At 36.5% G+C, this 15,147-nt stretch overlaps 1 protein-coding gene across 1 annotated transcript in view; it reads left to right on the forward strand.

Annotated features, from left to right (window-relative positions):
• L3HYPDH (trans-L-3-hydroxyproline dehydratase) overlaps positions 1-15,147 on the forward strand; it is a 145,737-nt gene that overhangs the window by 67,613 nt on the left and 62,977 nt on the right. Inside the window, exon 2 of the mRNA XM_044074455.1 lies at positions 573-742. Coding sequence (XP_043930390.1) covers positions 573-742 — 170 coding nt within the window. The remainder of the gene's footprint in view (positions 1-572; positions 743-15,147) is intronic.

Here is a 15,147-nt window from a genome sequence, read left to right on the forward strand (position 1 = left end):
CTTTAAAGTTTTATAAGAGTGTATGGTTATGCTGTTATTTTACTCTGAATTTCTAATACAAGAAGAATGAAAGCACTTGCTTGTTAAAGTTTGTGCTTGAAGCAGTGTCCCATGTTTTTGTTTTTATAACTGCTAACCATGTATTCATGGAAGCACCACATTTCTATTGAGATTATTGTTATATTGTGCAGGAACTTTCAGAGAACTGCAGTGAAATGTTTGTAAAATTTTAATGTTGTATATTTCTTAAGTGCCTTTTAGTATTGAAGAGCATATTTTTGCCTAGGTTTTTGTCGACTTCTGATATTTTTAATTACATGTTTGAAGGTGTTGCATACATTTTCAAGAATTAAATCTGCAATATGTAACTTTATTTTAATGCTGTTGCCTCTAATTTTAAAGGTTGTCATTATGCAAGAACTCTTTGGGAATTATGCATTTTTTTAATTCTGTTGAATGAAAATAATTTCTGAAGTATACACATGTTACTGTTCCTGTACTTCCCTTATGTTTCAGTAATTTTTAAGATACTTTATGTGGTTCCTCATTGCTCTTTTCTGGATCTGTTGCAGATTTTTCTGTTGATGTTCCTGGTCATGGGAAGGTGACAGTTGATATTGCCTATGGTGGTGCTTTTTATGCGTTTGTCTCTGCTGCAAGATTTGGGCTGGATGTATGCTCCTCGATGACCAGGGACCTTGTTGATGCAGCATCAGCTGTAACAAATGCAGTAAAAGCACAGGTAACTTTATGCAAAGTTTATAATAGCATGTCATCAGTGAAAGTCAGTTATTATGTAATTCAGTAAACGTTAAGTCTGATGTTTAGTAGGTTGTTGCTTCCTCCCATTTGAATTGCCTATTGCATTTCCTGACGTGCTTTCACTGATTCCTATCTTGTCTCTTATTCTGTTGTAATATTCAGGTTGTTTCAATCTAGCAGTGTGTACAAGTTTATGGAGCTGGCAAAATGATAACATAATGGCAGTACCATCTGAAGCAATGCCAGCCTTACTGCAAATGTGTGGTTGGTACCAGCCTGTAGGTTTCTGTACAGCAAGACAATGTGCAGTGTTTACATGCCCAATTTTTGTTTGGATTGAGCAAATGTAGCCATTAATCATAAGTTAAATTCTTTCACAAATGTTAACAGGAAAGTAATGCTAGCAGCATGAAAATACCAACTGTTAACTTTAAAAAGGAAGCGACTGAAATATACAACCAAAAAAAGACCTCAGAGGGCCGGAACACTGAACCCTGTTACCACTCCGAAAACCAGCTTCTGTGGGAGTGGAATACCAGTAATCCTCCGATAAAAATTAGTTGAACAAGGTATAATTACCAAAAAAATACTGTGTCCAGAAGAAAAAATCAGTCCTTGAAAATTCAGGAGTGCTTTTAATAATCCACAAACAATTGCAAACAACAACGAGCGCTTTCGCCTGGCGCATCCCAGGCTTTATCTAGTTGTGGTATACTGTGTGGCCATCCCCTATATTTATACCACAAGATAGGCCATCCAATTAATCGTTAAGAATAAAAATAAACTAATTAATCAATCAGATGATTAATTTACAATTAAAGTTATACAATAGTTTAAAAATAGTCAGATTAAAATTAACAATACACTGCTATATGTTAATTGAGTTCACAAATAATAACCTGATATGATAAAAATATAGATACACATAAAATTGATCCCTTACATGAATGTCTAAAAATAATTACTGTGCAAACAACAAGTGGGCTAAAACTAACCATTTATAGACAATTATCAGCCAAACTATTGTATGGAGATAATGTCAATAACTAATTCAGAGTTGAAAAAATAGCCATGACATGACTATACCAAAAGCATATATATATTGGGTCACCCTAACCCTTAACCAAAAATCTATAAATGGACCTAATCCCAAAGGGTGTACTACTTCGAATTCAGCACATGAAAAGACCATAATGCATAAAAGAAAAAATACCCTATATGTTATAATTTATTACTTCTGATTTTGAGAACACTCTTGAGACTGACGCTGTCATTCAACCCAGGGAATCTAGTGGCATCTAAAACTAGTTGCCACATAAGCTCTCGATTTTCCAAAAGGTTCTCCCAGTCTCCCCCTCTAGGGTCACAAATGACCCGTTCAAGAATGAAGAACCTAATGACCATGTTAGTACATTTCAAAGAGTGCCTGAAGAATGCGTTACTCTCTTTTTTTCTTTTCAATATCATATATGTGTTCGTATATCCTTTTCTTGAGAGTCCTCGTAGTTTTTCCCACATAGAAAGCAGAACACCCTAAACATGTACCCAAGTATACCACTCCAAATGAGTTACAATTGTAATGTTCATGTGCTCTCAACATGCGTTTTCTAGATGGAATAAAAATGTGGTCATCATTCAGCATGAATGGCCATTGGTTGCATGCTCCGCATTTATAAGGACCCTTCTTTCTGAATGTGTTGTTGCTGTTAAGAAAACCATGGTTGTGCCCCCCCTTGCTCAAACATGTCCTTTAGGTTTGTGTCACGCTTTCTAATAAAATGTATTTTGTCTGGCAAAAAAGATTTAATGTCATCTTGTGATGATAAAATAGGCCAAAAAGTGTTCATTGTATTTTCAATAAATTCTGAATCCCCCGAATACGTATATACAAAACCTCTAGAAATTTCAGTGTGTGCCTGTTTATTATTACTAGGTAAAGGAAAGCCATGTCCTAAAAGTGGAGGATAATATGAGTCTCTTTTAGACTTAATTTCGGCCACACATGTGCTGACCAACCAGTTAGGATAACCCCTCTCTTCAAATAAAGCTGATAAAAATGATGCTTCGTTCAAAAATAAATCAAGAGTACTACACATTCTAGAGGCTCGTATTATTTGTCCTCTAACTATTCCTCTTTTAGTATACTGAGGATGAAAGCTATCGAAATGTAAGAATGCATTCGAGAATGTATCCTTTCTAAAAATCTGAGATGTAAATGTATTATTAATCTTATCCTTTACAAGAGCCACATCCAAATAATGAAGGGAATGTTCACTAAGTTTATAAGTGAAAGATAAAAAATCTGTGGATGAACTAATATATTGAAAAAACTCCAAAAAACTATTTTTGGTACCTTGCCATAACAGGCAGATATCGTCCAGATAAGGTTTGTAAAAAACGATGTTATTCTTCCAATCAGATGTATGGATGACCATAGTCTCCCATTTATGTAATACAATATTAGCATAGGAGGAGGCACATGGTGCTCCCATGGCCACCCCCTTACATTGTCTGAAAAATTCCCCACAGAAAAAAATATAGTTATTATCCAAAATAACTTCCATGAATTCAACTATTAAGTTTACCATATTACTGTTTAACCCTGATTCAGTAGCTAGAATCTCCGTAAACCACTCAAGACCAGTACTGTGAGGTATACTAGGGAATAATTCGATGACATCAATAGTCACCATTAACAAGTCCGAATGGTAGCTGTTCATAGGAATACTGGCTAAAAATTCCCATGAATCCTTGCAAATGTAAGGAAGTGTGGAAACAAAGCTCTTTATATTGTGTTCCACAAATTTACTCAAGGGCTCCGTAATGCCACCTGCTCCTGACACTACTGGACGAAATTTTAGAGGTTCCAAACCTTTGTGAACTTTCGGAATTCCGAATAAAATCGGAATTCTAGGGTTAGAGACATGTAGAAAATTAAATAATTTCTCATTAATACATCCTTGTAGCAAATGATCTCCAATCAAGTATTTTATCTTGTCATAAGCTACATTGACTTCATTCCTGGAAACCTGCTCATATGTACTTGTGTCCTGTAAGATGTCATGCATACAGTTCTCATAATCAAAGCAGTGCATTAAAATCACCCCTCCCCCTTTATCCGCTTTCATCGGATTCTGTTCTTTCTCAAGTTATTTACTACTTCCTCTGATGTAACATCAAAATTGTTAATGTTTAGATTGTTAAACTTGCCACAATTTTTTCTGAGTTCTTTCTCTACTAATTCCTCATAAGTTCTTAAACTTGGATGAGTGGGTGGGTTAAAAGTGCTACTTCTGTGAATAGAACTATCAGTAACATTTTGACCTTTAAAATAAAGTGACAGATTTAAATTCCTAATGAACAATTTTAATTCCACAAGTAATTTAGGTAAATGTGATGCCTTAGCAGGGACAAAATGAAGTCCTTTAGTAAATAATTCAAAATAATCAGATGTAATTATTTGCTCAGTGAAATTGTAAATGATGAAATTATTTTTGGTCACCACCTTACATTTATTAGTAGGCTCAGAAATTTCTGTAATAAAGGAGCCATCAAGCATAGGGATTATCTGCGCCCCCCCCCCCCCAATTCTGTTGGTAGTAAGACTGATTCCTCCCCATCGGTCTGCCCTGGGGGAACTGAAAAAAATGTGGTGAACTATTAGCTCCTTTTTGCGCTAAGCGCTCACTCCTCCTTGGGGGATCCACATCAGGGGTGCTGGGGACATTGTCATTCCCTGCCAAGTTATCAGAGCTAACATGACTTGCCATGTTTAATTTTTGACCCATTGGTAAGGGATAGGCTCTACCATCCCTATACTCTAGCAAGTCCCTTTCCAATTTTTTTGTTTTTCTATCTAATACCTTAAGGCAATGTTGGTCAACTTCAAGAAATACTTCATCGTATTTCTTTTTGTGACCTAAAAAATTCTTATGTTTTACAATGATGTCATTCAAAGTAGTTAACTCATTCAAAATCGTGTTGGCTTTAATTTGATAGTCATTTATCATCAATTCTATCATTTCAAGCCCAGTACTTTTGGAAAATCGAGAGCTTATGTGGCAACTAGTTTTAGATGCCACTAGATTCCCTGGGTTGAATGACAGCGTCAGTCTCAAGAGTGTTCTCAAAATCAGAAGTAATAAATTATAACATATAGGGTATCTTTCCTTTTATGCACTTTGGTCTTTTCATGGGCTGAATTTGAAGTAGTATACCCTTTGGGATTAGGTCCATTTACAGACTTTTGGTTAAGGGTTAGGATGACCCAACATATACATGCTTCCAGTTTAGTCATGTCATGGCTATTTTTTCAATTTTGAATTAGTTATTGACATTATTTCTATGTAATAGTTTGGCTGATAATTGTCTATTAATGGTTAGTTTTAGCCCACTTGTTGTTTGCACAGTAATTATTTTTAGACATTCATGTAAGGGATCAATTTTATGTGTATCTATATTTTTATCATATCAGGTTATTATTTGTGAACTCAATTAACATATAGCAGTGTATTGTTAATTTTAATCTGACTATTTTTAAACTATTGTATAACTTTAATTGTAAATTAATCATCTGATTGATTAATTAGTTTATTTTTATTCTTAACGATTAATTGGATGGCCTATCTTGTGGTATAAATATAGGGGATGGCCACACAGTATACCACAACTTGATAAAGCCTGGGATGCGCCAGGCGAAAGCGCTCGTTGTTGTTTGCAATTTTTTGTGGATTATTAAAAGCACTCCTGAATTTTCAAGGACTGGTCTTTTCTTCTGGACACAGTATTTTTTTGGTAATTATACCTTGTTCATCTAATTTTTATCGGAGGATTACTGGTATTCCACTCTCACAGAAGCTGGTTTTCGGAGTGGTAACAGGGTTCAGTGTTCCGGCCCGCTGAGGTCTTTTTTTTTTCAACTGTTAACTTTGTTTTTAACTCCAGAATATGTGCCAATATAAAACTTAAGTTTTTACCACACCTTAATGTGATATGATGCTGTTAATAATTTTTTCTTACAAGGGTAATCATGAGCTGAGTGGGTTATTGACTAAATTTCTTCAAAACACAGCAGTGCAAATCCTAAAGCTTTAAGTGTAAGCCTTAGCAAGAATGTTAAGTTTTGAAACAATTAAAAGAAAAACAGAAGCAAATTGTTTTTGCGTCACCTGACAAGAATTGTATTTCTGTAACTGCACCGTCAGGTTTTCAGTAAAACATATGTAGAGCCATGATGTGCACTAAATTTTTTTCACTTCTCAGGCTCTGTAGTACTTATTCATTCATTACTCATCTTGTTTATACATTCATATAAAAGCTGATTTATATAGATTTAGGTAATCTGAATCATGCTGTCTTAAAATCCTTTTGCGACACTGCATATCATATCGATGCAGTAAATATGTACTTGCTAAGTTAAGGTCCTGATGCTCCATGGCTTCGCGTGGCAGTTTCCTGTTTATTTTATCTGTTTATGAATTTGCATTCTAATTGCAATAGCTGTAGTAACCTGCTGTATGCAGCTAGAATTACCATTCCTTCTAACAAAGTTAATTGCACATTCGGTAGTAATAGTAACTGGGAAGACCATAGCCTGAGGTAGTAAGCACAGTAACTTTGACTATGTAGCTATAGAGTACAGCATGTATAGGTTAATAGGATCATAGGAGTTGCAACGCAATCAAGTCACAGAGCCATTTCCGCCGTACCAATACCCACCCATAGGCCATTTTTTTGCCTATTAGTTATTATTTGCCTATTATTATGGTTAGTCAAGTCATACAAAGGATGAATTTGTGAATATCCATCCAGTTGTACAGTGTGTCACACTGCTTAATTTGGAGAGGGAGTTTGTTACGTAAATGCTGCATGACAACTCTATCGCTCTTCCTAGTCTTATTTATTGACTGGAGTAGAGTCTAGATCTCCGGTATTAGTGTTAGCTGGACTGTTTGATTTACTGAGGTATAAGAGTTCTTAGACTACTGGATCCCCAATAGTATTGTAAGCAGTGCACAAATCACCCTTAATGGATATTTATGAGTCCAAAGGCTCCAGTTTTTCCTGGTAGTTAGTCTTTTTAAGCCTTTGATCTTTTTAGTTGCAAACCTCTGGTGTCTCCCCAATTGCATGGTATATTTAGTGCGGTATATCCCAAGGAAGACATTATGCTCAATGAGGGGCCTAATCAGTAGGAAGTAGAAGTAGGTGAGGACTTGTCTAGCTCTGGAAGATATACCTTTATTTATGTGGTGTGCAAGATAAAAGGATTTTCCTAACCACCTTTGTTACAGGATGGTCAAATGTAAGTGAGCTGTCTACCCATTTCCCCAGACCTCTCACATTTTCATTTTGAAGTAATGTGTTACTGGGTACTTACCAAATGCTACAGTGTTGCACCCTTTCGACGTTGAGCTTGAGCCCATTTTTAATACACCAGCTATTAACATGTACAAGCTCCAGCTGGGATGCACGTAAGTCACAGGGGATTTGGAGTGACTTCTAGCTTACAATCATCCCCAAACTATGTTAACCTGAGATCTTCATTTGATAATTTAACATCTGAGAAGTAGATACCAAACAGAAAAGACAGCAGAACTGATTCCTGCAGGACTCCACTGGACACCTCCATGTTCTCGGAGGGTGCTTTCCCGCCACTATGCATCGCATCTCTCAGCAAGTTGGCTAGCCACCTAACCACATACATGTCAGTTTTGGAGTTTATTCAGTGTGCTTATTCTATTTGCATGTGGCATGGTATCATAAATCATAAAAAAGACTGAAGCTACTTAACTGGTTAAATACTACTTTAACAGGCATTTGCACTGGATGGCATTTTAAAATGCGATATTTTAGTTTTGCTGTGTGTTCTTCATTTATTTCTTTTTTGATGGCCTGGTTAGTCCCACTAGGCATAACCTGTATTCAGGGATGGTCCAAGATGGTACTGCTAAATAGGGAAGTTTGGTCGAACACCAGGGAAGGTCCCCAATTAGAAGAGCAGATGTGTATGAGGAAGCTTTGTAACAAAGAAGAAAGTCTAAAGTTTGTTTTCTCAGAATATAGTAGGATGGAAGGTGTGATGACCCACCACTGGATCAGTAATCAAGGAGCCTCAGTCCTCACCACTGGCAACCGTGTGGGGCATACACTGAGAGGATGACAAGGTACACACACAGTATTTTCAGAAGCAACTTTCTACATCAAGTGCAATTTCCCTTAACTCGTTCACTCCAGTGGAGCTTGGGAAGTTTGCACTGTAACTTCCACTGGGCAGAGCCTAAGCCTTTTCACAGAATCAAATTATGTCCTCACATTTCAAACAAATATTCATATTTCTGGAACCATAAGGATTATTAAAGAAGAATAAATAGCAAACTCTTCAGCACAAACTATAGTGGTAGTATTCTTTAGGTTACTGGTCTTAAACTGAATTTTAGAAGTCACAGTAAACACAGTAACTATTACATTTGCAATATTTTGTAAATAACTTAAAATATCTCAGCAACCACTCAAGTCTCAAGTTGCACACATACTGTCAGCAGCATTTTATTCAGCTAGCTGAGAGCTTTCATATGAGGCTAAGGAGAGCTGTCTGTGTAACTTGGTTGTTGGGATAGTTAGAAAAATGTGAATATTACATCTGTATGTTGTGTCTTTCGGCTTTTCCCGGTTAGGGGTCACCACAGTGGAACTCTGGTCCGCTAATGATTGGCAGTAGATTTTTACGTGCCGAGTTGCCAGCCCTGACGCACAACCTTCAACGAAGGTACGCCCATTCACGCATGTCTCCACACACAAGACGCTGTAGCTGAGAATCGAACAGGGCAGCGTCTAATTGTGAGGCGACAATGCTACCGCAGCACCACCACCGCAGTTTACATCTATATAAATATCATAAATAAAACAGTTAATATTTATTTACCTGTACTAGACAGTGGTCAAATTATTAATGCAGTTGAGTTTGCTGTTGTGTAAGCTTTAAGATGAAATCTTTTAAAATCTTGTACATAGCATGGCTTTGGGATTATTGAAGCAAATATGAACAAGCAATATTTGACACTTAGTGGCATCAGTTGGAATTAAATGCAGATGCACCTGGAAGTGTCACTCGGATGTAATGAGTTAAGAGCACACAGACCACAGTCAGTCCGGGGCTGGTTTCTCCTTCTTTCTCCAGATCCTCAGTAAGACTCCCCAATGGCACAGCTATAGAGTTGAGGTCTCAGCTTAATGGCCAAGCCAAGACCTCCAGCACCCTCTCTGTCCAACCAATGCTTCGTGTCCCTGCCCAAGTAGCTGACACACACAGTCTTTGAGGTTTGATTTATATACATACACACAGACACCTGGGAAAGGCTGGAACAGGTTTACTAGCTATGCCCCCTTTTGCCCAGACTATAAGGTAGTTATCACTGCCACCAACCAACTCCTTATCAGATACTTTAAGGCCCTTAACAAAGGGTGTCCAATCTTACTGTGTCATGTTACTATTAATACAAATGGTAGTTTGACCAAGAACAAGGCTGTTAGGAGTGCTCTACACAGTGTCACCAAATAAATATGCAAGTACTCTCGGAACTTAAATATCTTTACACAAATCAGCCACAATGAAAGGTTTAAATATATTGAATAATAAGCAATAAAACAATAAGGCAGTACTTAATAAATATATATATATATATATATATATATATATATATATATATATATATATATATTCACAGTGACGTCAGAGTTCAAAACCACAGGAAATATTTAAAACAACATTGCAGGACAGTCTGAAATAAATAAAGAAAAATATCTAAACTAAGCTTTGCTATATTCCTGTATCTGAGAAAATTACTATACCCTCTTTAACCTACATAATCAGAGCAAGGCAGATGTGGTGAATGGATCTTCTAGTTGCTGTCAGATCAAATACAGAATACAGAATGCTGTGTCTCACTAAGAGACTCCTCAAATTAATATCTCAACTATTACTGCTGGGATAGCTTGCAGAATGACATAATTTCTTGTCATCTAACTGTATCTCAGATGAAACTCCCACTACTGGAAGCTAATAGTATTTAGCATCCACCTGTGAAAATACATAGACCTCAGATCTTTGGCAGATGCTGGAAGTCCTAAAACAATTGCATTCATTCACATTTCAAAACTAGCAATTATTTCACCTTAAAGACAATACAGAAAACACCCTAGTACAGACATTGTCTCCCGCTTTACTGAAATTGAAAGATGCCATCTTTTTTATGACCTAGCCATAAAGTAATTTAATTTCAGTTATTATTCTGAAGTTAACCTCCTGTATTCCAATTTCCACTGTTGTAACTGTTTAAATGTATATATTTTAACAGTGTATGTACATTTCTGTTTTATTTCTGTAGGGCATGATGCGGTTACATTTTGAGCACAAGCACTTTATAAAATATATTTTCAACACACGTCTGTACAAAACTAGTTTTATATACACATGATACACAGTTCCAATACATTTGTAACACAAGCATCCTACACAAATCGTTTTATTCACAAGTGACACACAGTCCTTTACAAAATTCCAGATAACTGTGCTGGCATTATCCACCTTTGTCACAGAAGGTTATTTGGAGAAGGCACAACAATGGTTAGAAGTGAAGGGGTGAGCAGGCTAGAGATATATGTGTTAAAGTATGGATTTTATGAAACTGTACATAAAGTAAAAAAAAGATTAATTAGAATGTCAGTAGTTTGTAAATTAGAATGCCAGTGGTTTGTATTTGGAAGATTTGGAGTGGGATAATACAAGAGTATTTGCATATTTTGTTTTTCACCTTAATGACTCCGTTATCTATTTATTTCATTTTTAGAGTTTAATTACATAGTCATCATCACCATCCCCCCCTTTCCCATTTTTCTTCATGGAGTTGAGGTGTCACATCAGCTGTTTCCACTTTTTTCTCAATTCATTGTTGTTCTCCTGTCTGGCAGAGATGTAGCCATCCTTCTAAATGTTATAAAAAAGTCAGGTGGTGGGCTAATAGGAAGGCTGTGCAAAGTATATAGGAAAAGAGGGAGTACAAACCATTGGATAGCCTGCATGCAGATCTAGATTTTTCCCTCTGTATTAGGGGCAAATACATTTCTTTTATTTTCTGAATAATTTACCACTGTACCCACCAGAGAATACTGTCAGTTGCACTCCCTAGTAGGTCATGTTATTAAGAGAGACTGTATTACTCCCTCAGGATTCCATGTGGTTCATAGTTCTGGCAGTTAGTGCAGAAGACTGAGACTGTAAGCTCTTAATGAGCTACTTCCTGTGGCACAAGGTTTGATTCGGGTAGGCTCCATTTGCCTACTATGGGACCTTGAGCAAGTCACTTAACCAGATATTGCTTTGGGACAATTTAAGAATTTGGGCTAGGTGACTAAATGGTCTCCTAGACTACATGCCTAGTAACTACCTATAAGCCCATAAAGTTTGAGGCTACCTCAGTTTGTTGTTTGTTTTTTTTGGTAGTATTTATCTTGTAACCCAAAACCAGGCTAGTGAAAGCAGATAACCTATACATACTAAATCTAGAGCACTTGATAATAGTTTTCAATCTTACTCACAAACACTGGCTAATCTACAATGTATGTACTGTACCTGTGTACTATGTATGTATTCTACCTATGTTCCAAATTTCAGCTGTACACCACAAATCTATTAATTACCTTTATTTTTTAAATTAATATTTTTTATTTTTTAAATTAATATTTTTTTGTTTGTTCTCTCCACTGTAACTGTTTATGTGCCACATACCACTGTAAAAACATGTCTCTTGTAATTTGTGTGTATACTGATCATGTCTAAATAACTAAACGTGTCTGTAATTTTTCTTTGTGGAGCTTTTCTCCCCGGGCCTCTGCTAAAAAGGGGCCTTTTCGGCTCAGACACCCCCAGTTAACAAATGTAAAATAAATAAATAAAAGTTCAAATAATATGGTCTCTTCAAAAAAAACAGGTTTTATTTAGGGTCTCTGAGGTGTATTAACAGATCATCTGACTACAACAATAAACTTTACTTTAATATTTCTTAAAATATAATTCTGGGTCAACAGGTCTTGACCTTACAGCTGGATCTACCAAGTATAGAGCAAGTGACAAATAGGAAAGAGGACATCCGTGTCTTGTACACCTATGCAGGGTAATTACTGGAGATAACGCATTTCCTATCCTAAATCTAAACTTTGATCCCATGTAACAGGACAACTAAACTAGCAGGAAGCAGAGTCAATAAGCAACGAAGTTTAAATTATCAAATGTAGTACATCCCTTAACAAAGCCTGTCTGGTCAGGATGTATTAGGAGTAGGAGAAACTGGGCAATTCTCTTAGCCAGTATTGAGTAAAATGTCTATAGTCATGATTCAGGATGCATACTGGGTAATAGGAATTAATCTGCAAGGGATCCTTACCTGCCTTTGGGATAACTACTACTACTACTGCCACTACTACTACTACTACTACTACTACTACTACTGCTGCTTACTTATAAATGTCTGGGATGTTACCTGTTGACAAAATTTGATTGGCAAGCTTTGTGACAGGTCCCAAAATTAAGTTCTGTCTGAAGTGGAAGATTTTTCAAAGGCAGACCATTCAGACCTGGCATCCTTCCCTTAGCAGCCCCAACTAGAAACTGAATGATGATCTCAGCAGTAATGGGGAGCAGCAGGCTTCCATCTTGTTCTTTAGACAGTTTTGGCAGAGAAACCCCTCTTAGATAGTGAATAGCCGTAATATCTGTACGGTCCAAGTAAACATCGTTTTTATATAGAGTACTACAGAAAGAGGCAAAAACCTGGGCTCTTTGTCTGGGGGCGATCTGTTCCTATATCAGGATCACCTATCCAGATAATCATCTTATCATTTGTGTTTTCTGTTAAATTCAGATCAAAGAATTTTTGATACAAAGGAGAAAAATAAAACAACTTTATTTAGAACATTCTTTTGACAAACTTCATTTTATATTACAAATATCTGCCCTAGTCTTCCTTAACCACTTTGTAATCTATCTGAGGTCAACCTTAAGGCTTTACTTACTCTTAATTGGGCCTCCTTCAGGTCAGCATGTGTTATAAATAATATCTGGTGAGTTGAGGCTTTCGATTTTTTTTCCTTTGCTCAATTTGTTTATCCCAATTAAGATATAAATGCCACTGATCAAAGATTGCCTGTTCACAGTCTATCTTAAAAATACATTTTACCTGCTCCTTCACCCTCTTCCCTTTACAACAGAAAAGATTTCCAAAACCTATTTGCAGCATAAAGAGTAGAATTTTATTCCATTTATTATTGGGGAATGGTCAAAATAGATATAGGAGGTCTGCATATTGCCTTTCAGGTGAAGCTGGGCAGCATTAATATACTACACAAAAAATCTGTCTTTGAGATTGCCTTTGCAAACATGGAGATGTGCATGGTCAATGAACTTCTGTCTTAAAATAGTTCATCTACTTGGTATAGAAATTCTAATTGCAGAGTATCAAATGGACAACAAAGGGCACTTTTATCATCACATTTTCTTAAAATTACCCAACATGTGTAGCAAACACTGGCGTCTATTTGAATTCTGCAAAAATGTACAGTTACCAAATTTTTGGCCTCACAGCATCCTGTCAAGACCCTGGTAAAGTTGGTTGCTTTATGCAGTTCAACCATTTTCTTTGATGCAGAAAGTCTCAAAAGTTTGATTCTGATAATTCCATTTTTGCCTGGGTAACCCTGTTTTTTTCCCACTCAATGGAAACAGTATTTCAGTTCACCCATGATCCTCGTGGAGAGAGCCTTATCTTCCAGTGCAATAGCAGAGTATACTTCATCTGGCAGTTTTGGTTCCTAACATTCTTAACTACTGATTTATGTTTCTGTGCAAGTTTGGCAGATCTTTAAAGTGCAGAAGCCTTACATGACAAAAGAAGATAGTAAGCCTGTTTAGTTTGCCCTTTAAGTGCATTTGACATTCTTCTTTCCCTCCATCCCTTTCTTTCCACTTATTATTTTCCCACATTTCTCGTACCCTCTTGGCTGCTTCTCTGGTTTCCCTCTCTACTGCCTCTCCCACTACCTTCTATATAGCAGTCTTAATTAATCAAATGGAAAAATGTTTTCCTTTTGGTGTGAAGAATGCTGTGTTCTCTTCTGTAAGAGTAACTTCATTAGATCCTCGTACTTCTCTCAACTGTCCAAATTTTCACCTAATATTTTTGGTCTGATCCTCATAAAATTTGTAGTGTTCTGGAAAATCATTGAGAATTGAAGTCAATACACAATGACAGCATATGAGTTCCAGATTTCAGAAAATGCATGCCAATGCAAAACCTATTATTCTAGCAACTTTCTTAGTTGATATGAGTAGTATTTACAATCTGTTCCTTTTTTGGGCCTTTGTCCCCTTATTATTTTTGCCCGTGTCCAGTTTTTTTGTGCTAAGAGTCTGAGAGGTATGTAGATCCTAGATTACTGTTTTGAAATTCTAAGAATTTTTGAGCACACTCTTGACTGTTATTGCTATTGTAAATCTGTTCTTAAGAGTACAGCATTTGAACCCTCCATAAAAAATCCCTGTGTTTCTTGGGTTTTTCATTTTGTTCTTTAAACTATAACAAAGTCTCGCTCTGAACTGGTGGTTACATTGCATTTAAAATTCCTGTCTAGGAAAGCTCCCATTTTGTTGGCTACTTCAGACAGGAGAGTTTCAAGGTTGCATGCTGATCTAGTATGAGGACATCTATCCTTAGGCAGTGCAGGAAATTCCCATGTTGCAAGCTGTTCCATTTATACCCATGCTAATCTGCTACCATACCTTACTTGTGTGATCTCATCTACTCTGACTTCAGGTTAGTGACGTGAGAAATGGCCCCAGAGACTGTTATAAAAAATAATTTGGGGTCAGTTTTCCTCTCAGTTTAGATTTTGCAAGTGCTAAGCCATATTTTGGCTTCTCTTTTCTTCTAATCCTTAATTTCAGGTTAACAAATTGCAACTTTATCCATCTTTGGACAATCTTTGCCTTCTGTGGTTTGCCTCCCTAGGGAGATGCCTTAGGATATTTGCTTCTCTTTGCCATTTTTTGGTTAACATTTACTATTTCCTCTGTGACATTGGTGGTGGTTTCTTCATTTTAACCGCTCTTGTTCTATTATTTTCCATTATTTGCTGTGTTTGTCAACGCCATTGTTTTTACAGTAGATACCAAGGCATTTAGAATGTGAAACATAGGTATAAGGAAACAATGTCATTTGACTGAATGCTCATATGACAGAATTATAAATGGTCAAACCCATTTATCGGAAGACTTATTTGATTGGAAACTCATTTGAACAAATCACAATTGACAGAAAAGTGTAGAATATGATC

The sequence above is a fragment of the Protopterus annectens genome, chromosome 6.part0, assembly GCF_019279795.1.
Source record: "Protopterus annectens isolate FY-2018-M chromosome 6.part0, PAN1.0, whole genome shotgun sequence".
Taxonomy (NCBI): domain Eukaryota; kingdom Metazoa; phylum Chordata; order Ceratodontiformes; family Protopteridae; genus Protopterus; species Protopterus annectens.